This window comes from Trichechus manatus, unplaced genomic scaffold, assembly GCF_000243295.1.
Source record: "Trichechus manatus latirostris isolate Lorelei unplaced genomic scaffold, TriManLat1.0 scaffold00062, whole genome shotgun sequence".
Taxonomy (NCBI): Eukaryota; Metazoa; Chordata; class Mammalia; order Sirenia; family Trichechidae; genus Trichechus; species Trichechus manatus.
The window spans coordinates 4,831,606-4,846,437 of NW_004443998.1; the positions used below are offsets into that span (position 1 = coordinate 4,831,606).

Consider the following 14,832-nt stretch of genomic DNA (forward strand, 5'->3'; position numbering starts at 1 on the left):
TGGGTTTCGTTTGGTTTTTTTATTGTTTGGTTTTAAGAAGACTTCAGGGGATATTTTGGTTTAAGGTTTAAAGAACCTTAAAGTTGTACACCTGCAAACAGTTGAATTGGCAAAAGTTGTGTGATAGATATATTTACAATGACCAAAAAAAAAAAAAAGAAGAGTTGCTGCTGAGGCTGTCCCAGGCAAGCAGAGACCGATTGTTGTGCCTTAGATGGCCGCTTGCGTGCTTTTAAGACCCCAGGCACGATGCAATGAAACTAAGAGGTAGAACAGAAGCACTAAATATGTTATTAGGTCAATTAACTGGGAAGTCCCATGAAACCATCACCCGAAATTTCCAAACGAAGGAATCAAATCCCATGACGTTTTTGGTTATATATAAGCACCCTCAGTAGCTACTCTTTTTTTTTTGGTCATTGTTGTAAATGTCTACCACACAGCTTTTGCCGATTGACCTTTTTACAGGTATACAGCTTATTGACAGCAAATGCAATAATCGGCTGTACAACCCTACCCTTCATCAACGCGATATTTCCATCACCGTTAACCCCCCTGTCCCCTCCCTCCTGCCCCTGGTAACCACTAATAAACTTTGAGCTCATTTAATTCTTAGAACAACACCAAGGGGAATGGGATAATCTCCACTTTAGAGGAGACTTCAATCCAGAATTAGATAAAGGGCTCAAGTTCTCACAGGAAGCTTGGAAGCTGGGATCTGAGTGCCAGTTGATCTGATTCCCCTACTCCACTATTGTCCAGGAAGCCTGGGTGCTCTTTGGAGGAACGAGGATAGAATGACATGATCAGCCTATCTGGGGCTGAATCAGGGCTTTCAGGTCATATAAGGAAGGGCTGTAGAAAGTCAAGTACGTAGCACAAAGAGAAGGTTGGCATTAAAAGGAAGAATTTGCTTGGTTCTCATTTAGGCCTAGCTAAGGTGCGCCTGACCCAAGCCATGGTTTTTTCAGTTGCCTCATATACATGCGAAAGCTGGACAATGAATAAGGAAGACTGAAGAAGAATTGACGCCTTTGAATTGTGGTGTTGGTGAAGAATATTCCGTGTACCATGGACTGCTAAAAGAACCAACAAATCTCTCTTGGAAGAAGTACAGCCAGAATCCGCCTTAGAAGCAAGGATGGTGAGACTTTGTCTCACATACTTTGGACATGTTATCGGGAGGGATTGGTCCCTAGAGAAGGACATCATGCTTGGTAAAGTAGAGGGTCAGCAAAAAAGAGGAAGACCCTCAATGAGATGGATTGACACAGTGACTGCAACAGTGGGCTCAAGCGTAACAACGATTGTGAGGATGGCGCAGGACCAGGCAGTGTTTCATTCTGTTGTACATGGAGTCACTAGGAGTCAGAACTGACTCGATGGCACCTAATAGCAACAACCACCACCTAAATATTTAGACGTTCCTGAAGACTTAGATTTTGGTGACATGACCCTTTGTGGACTCCAGCCAATTCTATCAGTGTGATCTGAAGATCTTGGTTCAGGTTTGGACCTTGGACATGGAGACACCAGTGTATGCCTGGAATATTTTAGCCACCTTGGGTCCGGATGAAGTAGTTTTTGTTTTTAAACAGCTGCATCCACAGGATTTAAAGAAACTGATTTATGGAATGTAGCATGTCATGGATTGAAATTTTCAGACCCCTCAGATATTTTTTGAAGCAGCTTTTGCCAAGCTTGATGTTTAGAGTTGGAGAGTAATGATTCTGGACAGTTTCTTCCTGGTATTATGGCCTAAGGAATCTCTCTGCTTTCAAGCTTCTATTCTGATAATGCTGGGTTTTCCCTCTCCATTAGTTCAGTGGCTGTGATGCCTTCCGTCAGTATCTATATGATGTCTTGGAGAAGGCTAGTAAGTCTTTTTGATGAGGTAGACGTGTCAGCAAAACAAACTGATAACATTTCTTACATGGCCTGTCATTCACTTGATTTTCAGGCCGAGTTAAGAAATATGGATGTTCTGTCCAGGCGATTTTCACTCTCATTGTGGAACTGATGTTGCATCGCTGTTGTAATTGGTTTACAATTTTTCATGTTATCTCTGGGAGTACTGTCAGAGTGGAATGTCTGTGAGTTCCAGTATGAAAAGCTGTCAAGTTAGCTGCTCAGCCTTCAGAATTGACTAACTCTGTCAGAATGCTTTTGGGGGCCTCTAATGTGTCACATGGGGGCCCTGGTGGTGCAGTGGTTAAGAGCTCAGGCTGCTGACCAAAAGGTCGGCAGTTGCAACCCAGCAGCCACTCCTTGGAAACCCTGTGGTGCAGTTCTACTCTGTCCTATGGGGTTGCTATGAGTGGGAATCAACGCGATGGCAGTGGGTTTGGTTGGTTAATGTGTGACATGAACCCCCGTGCAGAGCAAACGGTTAAGGCACTCGGCTATTAACAGAAAATTTGGAGGTTCGAGAATACCCAGAGGCAACTTGGAAGAAAGGTCCGGTGATCTACTTCCAAAAAAATCAGCCATTGAAAACCCTATGGAGCACATTTCTACTCTGTCACTTGGGGTTGCCTTGAGTTGGAGTTGACTCCACGGCAGCTAGTAATGTGTGATGCAATTGAACATAGAGTCCTGGCTATTTTGTGGCTATAGGAATTGGTTAGGGGATTTCTAGCTTGCCAACATATCCAGTACAGTATTAGTCCTCATAGGACGCTTTAGTCTCATTTGAAGCTGGCCACAGATGCCACACATTAAGATGATAGTACTGTTTGTGAGAGTTGTGATCCTCATGAAACAGATAAGTGATGAAATCAGAAGTGAAAAGTGAACCCTAGAAGCTACCATGTTGGACTGTAGATATTCAGCCTGTCGTATCAATATTAGCAAAAGAGCACCTTCTTTCCTGGCTGATGTAGTTTTGAGAGTACTTTTGTGTGGACATGATAATAAAGTCAGATGTGGCACTGCCTTTTCTACTTTGCATTCTTTTTAAAAAGATTTTAGGTCATTTATGAGGAACCTGTTATGCCTCAGGGTAGAAATGATTGAAGTTATATGTCTTTGAAACATCTGTTTATTCTTTCCATGCCTGTGTCCAGAGACAAATTAAAAAATGTCAAGTACATGGAAGAAGATGGACGAAGCTTTTCCTCTGAGAAGATGTCTTTGATACGTACGACCTCATTTGTGCACCTAGAGGAACAGTATGGCACTGTAGGATAGTATCCCAAAGACCTTCGGTCTTCTCAACACCATCTGGATTCGTAAACTTTGTTTCTAGTATTCCTGTGACATTAACCTTGAAAGACCTTTTTCCTTTTACCTTTTCCAATTATTTGGGAAGTGATATTTGAACAGCCAGTATTTAGTTTATTAATACAGATAGCGTTATGTTTATGGTGAACTTTTTGAAAGTTTTAGAAGGAAAATGGGGATGTCGTCTCCTGAGGTGATATACAAAGCACACACGCAGGGAATGTGCTTCTGAGCGGTATGTGTTTATCGAACACATTCTGTGCCACCGATACAGGATTATAAAAGACAACCAGGAAACCAACCCTGTTGCCGTGGAGTCAATTCCGACTCATAGTGACCTTTTAGGATTGTAATGTTGGCGAAACGGGAACATACTTGAAGTAGAGGAACAGATGTCCTTCTGAACGGTGTGGTCCTCATTAAAAGGCTGAAGTTTACAGTTGACAGTCTGTTGGCTAAACCCAGCCTGGAAAACTTGCTTATGTTTGATCCACATGGTATTTTGAAGAGTGAATTAATTGCCAATATTTAAAAATTGGGAAAAATCACAGCAATAAAATACAGGATTTTTGGCTTTTCTCAGACGATTTGGCAGTGATTGATTGACAGTGAGAGGTATTTGTCACATGTAGATGCGCATGTTCTGTTGGGTTGTTTTCCTTATTTATGTTAACTGCTAGGCTCTTGTTGACCCCTGCCACGAGGAAGGGAGATACCACACAAGCTGACAAGGTTTCATGGAGGGCTCCTAGCTTAGACTTGGTTGGGATTAAGATAAGGGAAGTGAAAAGGGGCTTTTCAGTTTACCAAAAATGAAAGAAGCAAAGGCGTGGAGCTGAGATTGCATATGGGGAAACTTGCTAAACTGAAAGAGTAAGTCTGTGCGTGTGGGTGTAGGGGAAAGCAAGATGGACTTGTCAGAATAGTGTATCAAGGCAAAACCAGTTTCCTTAAGAGTACAACCTCAAGATCTCTGTCCTTAAAACAACTGAAGTTTATTTCTTGCTTATGTGAAGTTCAAAATGGGTGAATCTTTCAAGTAATGATTTAGCGATGAAGGTACTTCTGTCTTGTGGCCATGCCATCTTCAGCACGTGACTTCTAAAGTCACAGCAAGAGAGAAAAGAGCATGGATGGCCGTGTACGGCAGATTGTCATGGACCAGATCTGGAAGCGGTGCGTGTGGTTCCTGCCTACATTTCACTGGGCACATCCTACTGCAAGGGAGGCTGGGAGATGTGGTTTAGTTGTGTGCCCGGGCAAAGGAGAAAGTAGGCTCATTGATTGGCAAGCCAGTCCCTGGCACAAGAAATATGTGAAGAAGTCAGATGCTTCTGTAGGAAATTTGCTAATACATTGAGCGTCTACTGAGTGCCTACTGTGTGCTGGACACTATGTAATGCACTGAGTAGGCTTTTGAGCCAAGGGGCAACATGATGAAAGCAGTGTTTTGAGGAATCTGTCTAATGACAGCATGTAAAATAAGAGAAGGAAAACTCTAAGTCAGGAAGGGTGGTGAGGAGGTGGGTCATCCTCCAGCTGGGAGGCAGTGAGGTTGTCTGCATGTGTAACAATATCATGAGTATCAAGAGCAATAATAGTTACTAGGTGCCAGACAGTGTTCTAAGCAACTTTATATGTACTTCATCATCACTCAAATTTATGATGTAAGTATATTATTCTTATATAGATGGGGAAAGCAAGGGTTGTATAATTAAATCATTTGCGCATATTTATGTTAAGTCTTGGCAGGGCAGGAGAATTCAAATTTAGGAAGTCAATGTTGTTTTTATAGCTAAAATTGATAGAATAGAAATAAGTTAATAGAACGTAATGAGTTTAAGTGAGCAGTAATGAAAACTCTGTAATTGATCTGAGAAGGACTCTCCAACTTTAATAATACCTTAGTAATCTGAAGAAGTAAAATTGGGGGAACAATTTGTTAAGATATAGCACTAAGTCCTCAGGCACACTTGACTGGATTTAGATAAACTTTGAAAGAAGGTTTTTGGTAAATGTTGGGCTACTTACAAATTTGACATGTTTGCGAACTGTACGCATTCAAAAACAAACCATTTATTATCTTTAATTCTCTTACTATAATAATGAATATCCCAGAGCACCCATTTCTCTCTCTGACATCGTCATCATGATTATAATGGCTATAATCTCAAAGAATAACTTAAAATAAGTGTGCGGTATTTCCAGAAAAATTAGTAAACACCAGTAATTTGGGGTTGTTGACATGAAGTTGTGTTTTTCGCAGTTGACTGTTGGGATGGCCCAGACGGAGAGCCAGTGGTACACCATGGTTATACCCTCACTTCAAAGATTCTCTTCAGAGATGTGGTGGAGACCATCAACAAGCATGCCTTTGTGAAGAATGAGTAAGTATAGCAACGTCTCAGAGCTAAACTCTATGGCTACAGATGGAGCATTGCTAGATCACACACAACTACAAAACCACCCACTCTTCCTTGGACTGTACATCTCCCTTCCTACTAACCTCTTTCTCTCCTTCCTTCCCAGCAAAACATCATGAACAAATAATATGGGCTCCCTATTTGTACCTTCTCATGCTTCATTTATTCCTTATTGCATTCTCTCTCACCATGACTCCTTGAAAATCTCCTTAGAAAGAGTGGCTTCTAAATTTCTAAGCTCGGGGTGTACGAAGTGTCCATAAAGTCTGGAAACACAGCAGCTATACATGATAAATAATTTACTGATAATGCATTACAATAAGAAAATATCATCTGGGTTTTTAGACTTGCTGAATGTCCTATATATACCAAGGTGTCTCGCATCCTTATGTTACTTGACCTCTCCTTGCCATTAGATAATGTTGACTATTTCCTTGCTTGCTCGTCTTCCATCATAACATTCTCTCCTCCATTGCTGTCATTGTTTCTCATTCTCCTTTATTTGGCCTGTGGTCTTCTATTCCATTTCCTCACTCTCTTAATAGTTAATGTTTCCATTGGTCTACTATATTTTGGATATTTGTCTAACTATATGTCCAGAACTTTTTTCTAAGCTCCAGACCTACATGGAAAAAATTTCAGTGAAAATTCATCTGAATATCCCATAGGTACTTCAAAACCAACAACCGTCATTCATTTACTCATTCCATAGATATCTAATGGTGTCTAGCCAGATGCCCTGGGTGGCATAAATGGTTAAACGCTTGACTACTAGCTGAAAGGTTGGTGGTTCGAATCCACCCAGAGCCACTTCAGAAGCTAGACCTGGCAATCTGCTTCCAAAAGGTCACAGTCTTGAAAACTCTACGGAGCAGTTCTACTCTGCACACGTAGGGGTGCCAGGACTTGGAATTGACTTGATGGCAAGTAACAACAACTCTTAGCCAGACATGTGTGATGGGTGCAAGGGAGCACAGCACTGAGCAAAAGATGAGAGTCCTGCTGTCAAGGAGCTTACACTCCAAACTGAACTCATTCTACCAAACCTCCTTGTGCTCTGTTTCCTTTTAGTGAGGGGCCGCATTGTCTACCATTTGGTTTCAGCCAGAAACTGGGAGTCATTCTAGACTCCTCCTCTTCTTGCCAGTTCTATTCCTAAACATCTTTTGACTCCATTGCCTATTGCCTTTGCTCCATTTTCACTTCCCCTTTGGCTCATCTACCACTTGGCCTCCAACGCCCTTCAAGGCCTGGCTTTTTCCTTCTCTTCCTGGGTCATCTTCCACCATTGCTCCACACAGACTTGGCTTCTGCCTTCAATGGCTGTCTTTTAGCTTCCCCTATGAGCCTTGCTCTTTCACGTCTCCTTGTCCTCACACATGCTGCTGTCTCTTCCTGGAAGCTCCTTCGTCATTATTCTACCTAATTCCTGCTCATCTTACAAAACTCTGTTTAAACATTGTCCCTCTGGCAAGCTTACTGATACCACCAGCTGATTTATATGTCCTTTTCTCTGTTCTTGAAGCCCTGAACTTATTTCTGTAATATCGTGTAGCATATTACTGGTTTACTTGCCTTCTTGTAAGTCTTTAAGACGGTGAACTCACTGTAAACGAGGGGCTATGTCTTATTCATTTCTTATTCATTCTTTAATGTTTACTACGGTGCCTACAATATAGCAGGCATTCAAGAAATTATTTTGAATTTAAAGAAGTGAATTGAAATTACAGTTGTTTAATACTAGTTTTGTCAAAGTTAGGAGCCTTTAAATTTTTTTTTAATATTTGTTCTTCTCATTAACTAATTATGAAGTTAAAATGCAGCTCTAATGAGAAACACTTGCTGTATGGTAGGTTTAGTTTATGGCATGTTTTCCATGGAAGAATCTCTAGTACTGAATTCTGGTGGGTCTGCCTACTCTCATTTCTACTAGTCTTAGCCAGGTTGAAGAAGTAATTTATTTTCCAGTCTGTGAAATAGGCTGATGAGAAAACCTGCTACCTATGAACTTTTTAGGAGCCTCTAGTGACTTGATGGAGCCCTGGGGGTGCAGTGGTTAAGAGCTTGGCTGCTAACCAAAAGGTTGGTAGTTCAAATCCACCAGCTGCTCCTTGGAAACCCTATGGGGCGGTTCTGCTCTGTCCTATAGGGTCACCATGTGTCGGAACTGACTCAGTAGCACATAACAACAACAAATGACTTGATAGTGCTTGCTATAAGTTTGGGAACCTTTAGGAGAGAGGCATTTCAAATTAAACAGTTAATAAGCTTGTTCAGTGCATTTCAAAAGTTCAGTCTTTGTCTTTTCTTTCTCAAACTCTAGTTGTATCTTTGTACCAGAGTTTCTCAGCATTGGCACTTTTGGGCCAGTAAGTCTTTGTTGTGGGCAGACTGTCCTGTGTGTTGTAGAATGGTTATTAGCATCTACCCATTAGATGCCTGTAGATACCCACTCTCCCACTGTAACAACCAAAAATGTCTCCAAACACTGCCTAGTGTCCCCTGGATTACGCGGATCCCTTGCTGAGGAGCACTGCCTTACACCAAGCGTCATCAGGCACTAACACACTTTTTATAAACTGAGCGATCATTTACAAATTTATGGTTAAAACTCCCCGATGCGATTGCCTGGACAACTTGGGGTTGCTCGTTGTTGTTCTCTGTCTTCCCAACACTCTTGGGTGAAACCTGTGTGAGGATGCAATGAGCTGGTAGATCGTAGTCAGGTAACCAAACCACCTTCAGTCACAAATGTTCATCTCGGATTTTACCTTTAGGCATCAGGTTTTCTAATGAGGATAGAAAGTAATTTCAGAAGGTCATAGCTCAGTTGTGAACCTTGTGCTTGTCTTAAAAGCCCACGAATAGAATTTCCTTCTCTACGTGGATATATTAAGCGATTTAAATACTGGTAATATATACTCTGGAAAAAAATACATTGCCTATTACTTCTGAAGATACCTCATGGAAAACTGGAAAAAAAAAAATCAATAAACCTGAATTTGAAATAATTTCTTATTATGAGGAGAAACAGACGAGGAGCAAAATCATGCAGTCAGCCCTGGCTCCCTCTCTGCCTTGCCGGGCAATCCCCAGGCTGCCTTTGGGTAACCATTTCACGGGGGTTTCCCGTTCTCAGCCCGGAAGCTTAAGTGCTGATAGTGTGCATGCTTGACTGTTCTTTCAAAGTACAGATCCGTGTATCATTTATAAAAAGGATTTGAAATACCTGATATAGGGGGCTGTAAAAATTTCCTCAGTGGTAGTTTTCAAGCGGAGGGCTGATTTTTTTTTTTATTTTTTAGAGTAAATAAGTGCATCTAATGATATTCAGTGGTCCCTTAGATGTTTCTAGACTTCAGAATAAATAAGTCAAAATTACATTATATGAGTTTTCTTTCTTTAGGCTTATTATCGCTTTTAAATTTTTCTTTTAAAGGATACATAATGCCCTTACTATTTTTTTTCCTCATATAAAATATTAGACTAAGGCCTCCCACATGGGGTGGCATTTTGTTCAGCCATTGTACGTAGCAAAGGATATTTGCTCAGAGGAGCGTTTTATAAGTGCATCTCTCATCTTTCTCGTTTTAGAGGCATTTAATTGTGGCCACCATCACAGATGCTGTCAGGCATTGTGGAAGGGCACAATGAATGCAGAGTAATTTTCAAAACTCCCCGTGAGTTGCCTCTACCCGATACCTCTGGACTGTGTTGCTGTTTTCTCAGGTTTCCGGTTATTCTGTCCATTGAGAATCACTGCAGTGTCCAGCAGCAACGGAAGATCGCTCAGTACCTGAAGGGAATATTCCAAGACAAACTGGACCTGTCCTCTGTAGATGCAGGAGAGTGCAAACAGCTTCCAAGCCCTCAAAGTTTGAAAGGCAAAATCCTAGTGAAGGTAATTACCCCACGGAACACAATAAAAAGCAGTATATATCCGCTACGCCTGCCCTCCCTTAAAGATTAAGAACTGGTTCATCGGGAGAGTAAGACAGAATCAATAATGAAGGGGAACCTAGATCTGTGTATGCACCTTATTCCAATTTATTTAGTCATTCCTTCAGAAGAAGCTTATTATTGACTGACCATGTATTCTGGAAGCTGTTCTTATGAAATGTGAACATCAATGCTGTAAACTAAATGTTTAATATTTTAGTGTGAAATAGTTCACACTGGAGAGAAGCGTGTGGGGAGGGGTAAGGCAGAGGGGAGGAGAAGGCTCCTCATATCCATATCTGAAAGCATTTCTTTCAGATTCTGCTCTTCTCCCATTTCAAGCTCCAATAACTGTTTGTCAAAAAAAAAAGAAAGTATTCACGGTTGATCAGCCTTGGCTCTGTATGTGAGAAACGCTCGCTTCAAACAGGAGCATGGACACATACACGCGGGCCTCTTGGGACTCACAGCTATGCCAAGGAGCAGTAGGTGAATAGAATGACATTTCGTAAACAGATTTTCTGAGGGAGGAAATTGACTACCTGCAATGAATATTATTAGTGCCAGGAACAGCCAGAGAGGCTGGCTCGTTGCGTTTTCAGATTGCTCGCTGTGTAAATTTACTTAATTCCAGTTCATTTTGTATGGATGGACTAAAACCACCTTTGATGTTTGCATTGTTTTGAGACTGAAAACCTGAAAAGGAACAGTAGGGTATTAATATTCAAATCGGGCTGTATTTTACTTAAGGGGTGTGTGTATAGAAAGCTGAATACCACATATCAGGACTCGGAAAGTCAAAGACAGTGTGATTTCTTAGGATGCCTTTAACGGGGGCTGTAAGAGAGAGCAACCAATGAGACAGATGTGAAACGTCCATCTTTGGCACTGGCCGAAACTTGATCTTCTCTCACTTATATGGAGATTATAGACTTTGAATCAATCGAAGAGGTGTTGTCATTTGCATGCATAAAAGCGTTTGGAATAATAGCTGCACATACTGCAAGAGATAATAGTAAGGTCAGTTTGCTTGAAGTCTTGCTGAAGCAAACCCCCGGTGGTGAAAACCGTGTTAGGAAATCTCGGTGTCAACCTCTATAGCCTTTCAGTGGTTTCAGTCAGAAGGTTAAAGGCACAGTAAGTCCTTTTGATTGAAACCCTTCCCTTTCGGACAGTGGAACCTAAAGCTGATATTTGACATGAACTAGCTTAATTGCCTTCTGTGTAAGTGGATTTTGGGTCATTTGGCAGAGAACGTCTCTGAGTTCATGGGCAGCAGGATGAATTGGAGCCAAAAAGTCTGAGGCTGTCTTTGGAAGGAGTGGCAGCAATGTGTCCTGCAAGTATTTCAGGGACATCTGAGATGTATTCACCAGTGGTAACGTTCTCCAAAAGGAGATTTCCTGGATGTGTTAGAGCCGTGGTGGCACAGTGGTTATGTGATACGGCTGCTAACCAAAAGGTCAGCAGTTCAAATCCACCAGCCGCTCCTTGGAAACCCTATGGAGCAGTTCTGCTCAGTCACTATGGGTCAGAATTGACTTGATGGCAATGGTTTTCTTTTTTTTTTTTTTGGTAGACCAACATATTCCCGTTTGAAGCAAAGCCAAAGGGATTCACAAACCTAAGGGAAACTTTTCCTATGCACCTTCATCATCAGAGCCATTTTTTGCCCAAAATGCAGCATTTGAATGGCTACTTACCACTCTGGAGATTGGCAAGTTGTGTATTGTAATAACTATAACACACACACTTTCCAACCGTGTGTACATACACATTTCCATGTCTCTAAATCTCCTGAAAAAGAAACAAAAATTGCTTCTGATGAAAAATAAGAAGAAACTTACTAATTTTCCATAGACTCTTAGCTATCTGGCCGAGTCTTCCATTTTTACAGGTGTGGATCGCAGAGTTGCTGTAGTTCTCCAGGGGCCATGCAGCCAGATAGCTGACTGGTTCCAGGCTCTAGTGCTAGTTCTGCATACCATGAGCGAATCACTCTAAGTCTAGAGCGTAACTCCTGTACGAAATAGTACGCAGATTGGAAAGGGATCTCCAGAAGACACCTAGGTAATTTTTTTATATCTATACTAGACCACCATTAAGTTCATAAGTCCCGTCAGACCTTACCTTGTTTACCTGTTATATATACAATATTTTAATACACTTAATTTTCTTACGGCGGCTTTAGGCCTACAGAAAAATCGTGTAGAAAGTAGAGATTTCCCATATACCTGTCACAGTTCCTTCTATTATTAACATCTTGCATTTGTGTGGTGCATTTGTTACAATTGATGAACCAATCTTGAAAAAAATAAAAAAAAAAAACATTGCCGTCGAGTCAATTCTGACTTACAGCAACCCTAGGACAAGGTAGAGCTGCCCCATAGGGTTTCTAAGGCTATAAATCTTTATGGAAGCAGATTTTCACATCTTTCTCCCACAGAGCGGCTGGTAGGTTTGAACCTCCGACATTTTGGTTAGCAGCCTAGCGCTTAACCACTGCGCTACCAGGGCTTCTTAACCAGTATCAACACATTATTATTATTAACTGAAGTCCATAGTTCAGTTAATTTATCAGGAGGGACCAGTCCTTGGACATCATGGTTGGTAAAGTAGAGGGTCAGCGAAAAAGAGGAAGACCCTCAATGAGATGATTGACAAAGTGGTTGCAACAATGGACTCCAGCATACCAATGATTGTGAGGATGATGCAGGACAGGGCAGTATTTCGTTCTGTTGTACGTAGGGTCACTGTGACTCAGAATTGACTTGACAGCACCTAACAACAACAACAGCAGAGCCAAAATACACAGTGGAGGCAGAGTGTTGTCTTATGTCATGGCGATTGCCACTGTGGAGTCTAACATGCCCTCTCTGTTCTCCAGTGGTTGCCAGGCAGCAGTAAGTGCCTTGGAAGAAGACAGTTCTGCTCTGTCCTTTAGAGTCACTGTTTGTTGGAATCGACTGGACAGCAGTAGGTTTTATTCATTAGAAGGGAGTCACTAGGTTCAGCCCACACTCGAGGGGATTACAGACGGGTTTGAATACTAGGAGGTGGAAACCATTGGGAGCCATTTGAGAGGCCACCAACCACAGTGGCCTTGGCCACTTAGCCTCAAAACCTGATTCTCTGCCCCCACCACTACTCTCTAGAAGATTCTTCTCTCTAGAAAATCAAAATGGAACCCATTGCCGTCCAGTCAGTTCCTACTCATGGCGACCCCCTGTGTGCTGAGTAGAACTGCACTCCATAGGGTTTTCAAGGCTGTGGCCTTTTGGAAGCAGATCGCTTGTCTTCCGAGGTACCTCTTGGTGGGTTCCAACTGCCAGTCTTTCGGCTAGTAGCTGTTCTTGCCACCCAGGACTCCTTCTCTAGAAGATGTTATTGTTGGGTGCTCTCAGATCGATTCTGACTCAGAGCAACACCATTTGACAGAGTAGGACTGCCCCATAGGGTTTTCTTGGCTGTAATCTTCTTGGAAGCAGATTGCCAGGTCTTGCTCCCGTGGAGCCACTGGGTGGGTTCGAACTGACAACCTTTCGATTAGCAGCTGAGTGCTTAACCATTATGCCACGAGGGCTCCTTTCTCTAGATGATACTCCTATTCAATTTCCAATTAAAATCTCTCTCTAATTGCAAGTGAGAAGCCTGGCTGATGTGGATGATCAGCTCTTCCAGAAACTCCCGCCCAGTGCTGCTACTTTTTACTTAGTCAACTTTTTCTCATAGATTTTTATAGATTGATAAATACAGTAAAGGAGAAAATAACTGCCACCCATAACTCAGATAACGAAATAATTAACCATTTTCCTTTCCAAGGTTCTTCCCTATTTTTTTATACATAATTGAGATCACATACTGTGTATAAGTCTATAACTTTAATTTCTTAATGTTATAAGAATTTTCCTTTTTGTCAAAAAGCCTCTGATTTTTATAGTGTGTTGGTGGGTGATTCAAAATGGCCTGCAGAAGAGTTCAAGCTGGGGAGGGTCTGATTGCATCACCTGTGAAAGAAGGGGCTTGTCAAACAGAGGGGTGGTCGTAAGTGGAAAGGGCCCATTTAACCTGCTTACAAGAACAAGCTGCTCTTACAGGGCTTAGCACGTTGATTGTACATAATGGGATGGGGGTGATGCTTGTTATGATGAGTCATATATTCCCGTAAAGACATCTGCTATGAGTGTTGTTTTTAAATGCAGTGCCATTAATTAATTGTATTTAATTAGAGGTAATACGAGCGAGTCTCCTTGAAAGATCCTCTCCCCTTGTTTTACCCCCAGTTCAAACTCTGCCTTCTTGTCAGTCTGACATAACAATTGGCCAAGGTCCACCACATTATGTTTCCATGTTGAAACTGGGTGTTTGCTTCCATTTCAGGGCAAGAAGTTGCCTTATCACCTTGGGGACGACGCAGAGGAAGGGGAAGTGTCCGATGAGGACAGTGCCGATGAAATTGAAGATGAGTGCAAGTTCCAGCTCCATTACGTAAGTTACAGGCGTGGCTTACTTCCTACCGTCAGGACGCTGCAGTGTGCATGGGATTCCAGATGCTGACGATGGAATCCTCACAAATATGGTAGCTGTGGTGCAAAAAAAAATAATAATTATTGAAAATTACCTTGTGTGCTGGCACAAAAGTACTCAAGTGTTTGTCGAATGAATGAATCCAGAATCCTTGTGTCTTAGAGATGGAAGAAATGTTAGAGATTGACCCATCCAACTCCCTCTCAAGGGACAAATCCCCCCCATTAACAAAAATCAAATTATGGTTGGAAATGTCAGTGTCGTAGTAAGCTAGTGCTGCTGTGACACAAAATACCACAAGCGGTGGGCTTTACAGAACACTATTTTCTCACAGGTCAGGAGGCTAGAAGTCCAAACTGAGGGCCTGGCTGTAGGGGGTGTTCCTTCCTCGTCTATTTCAGCTTCTGGTCCCCAAACCAAACCCACTGCCATTGAGCCAGTTCCGACTCACAGCAACACCACAGGGTTTCCAAGGCTATAAATCCCTGTGGAAGCAGACTGCCACATCTTTCTCCCGTGGAGCCACTGGTGGTTTCGAACCACCAGCAGGGAAACAGGGAAGCTTGACCAAGTTACATTTTTAGGGAATGCTGTTTTTAATGCTCACTTTCAGAAATTTAATTAGTATGTAGACATTTATTGTTCTAAAACCAAAGTTGGTTCTAGTTTCTAAACCCACTCTCCTATATCATTTTTCCTCCAATGTCAGTGAACCTTCTAA

At 41.9% G+C, this 14,832-nt stretch overlaps 1 protein-coding gene across 1 annotated transcript in view; it reads left to right on the plus strand.

Annotated features, from left to right (window-relative positions):
• Nucleotides 1–14,832, plus strand: part of PLCH1 (phospholipase C eta 1) — a 196,373-nt gene that overhangs the window by 141,228 nt on the left and 40,313 nt on the right. Inside the window, exons 9-11 of the mRNA XM_023733872.1 lie at nt 5,489–5,609; nt 9,375–9,546; nt 13,965–14,072. Coding sequence (XP_023589640.1) covers nt 5,489–5,609; nt 9,375–9,546; nt 13,965–14,072 — 401 coding nt within the window. The remainder of the gene's footprint in view (nt 1–5,488; nt 5,610–9,374; nt 9,547–13,964; nt 14,073–14,832) is intronic.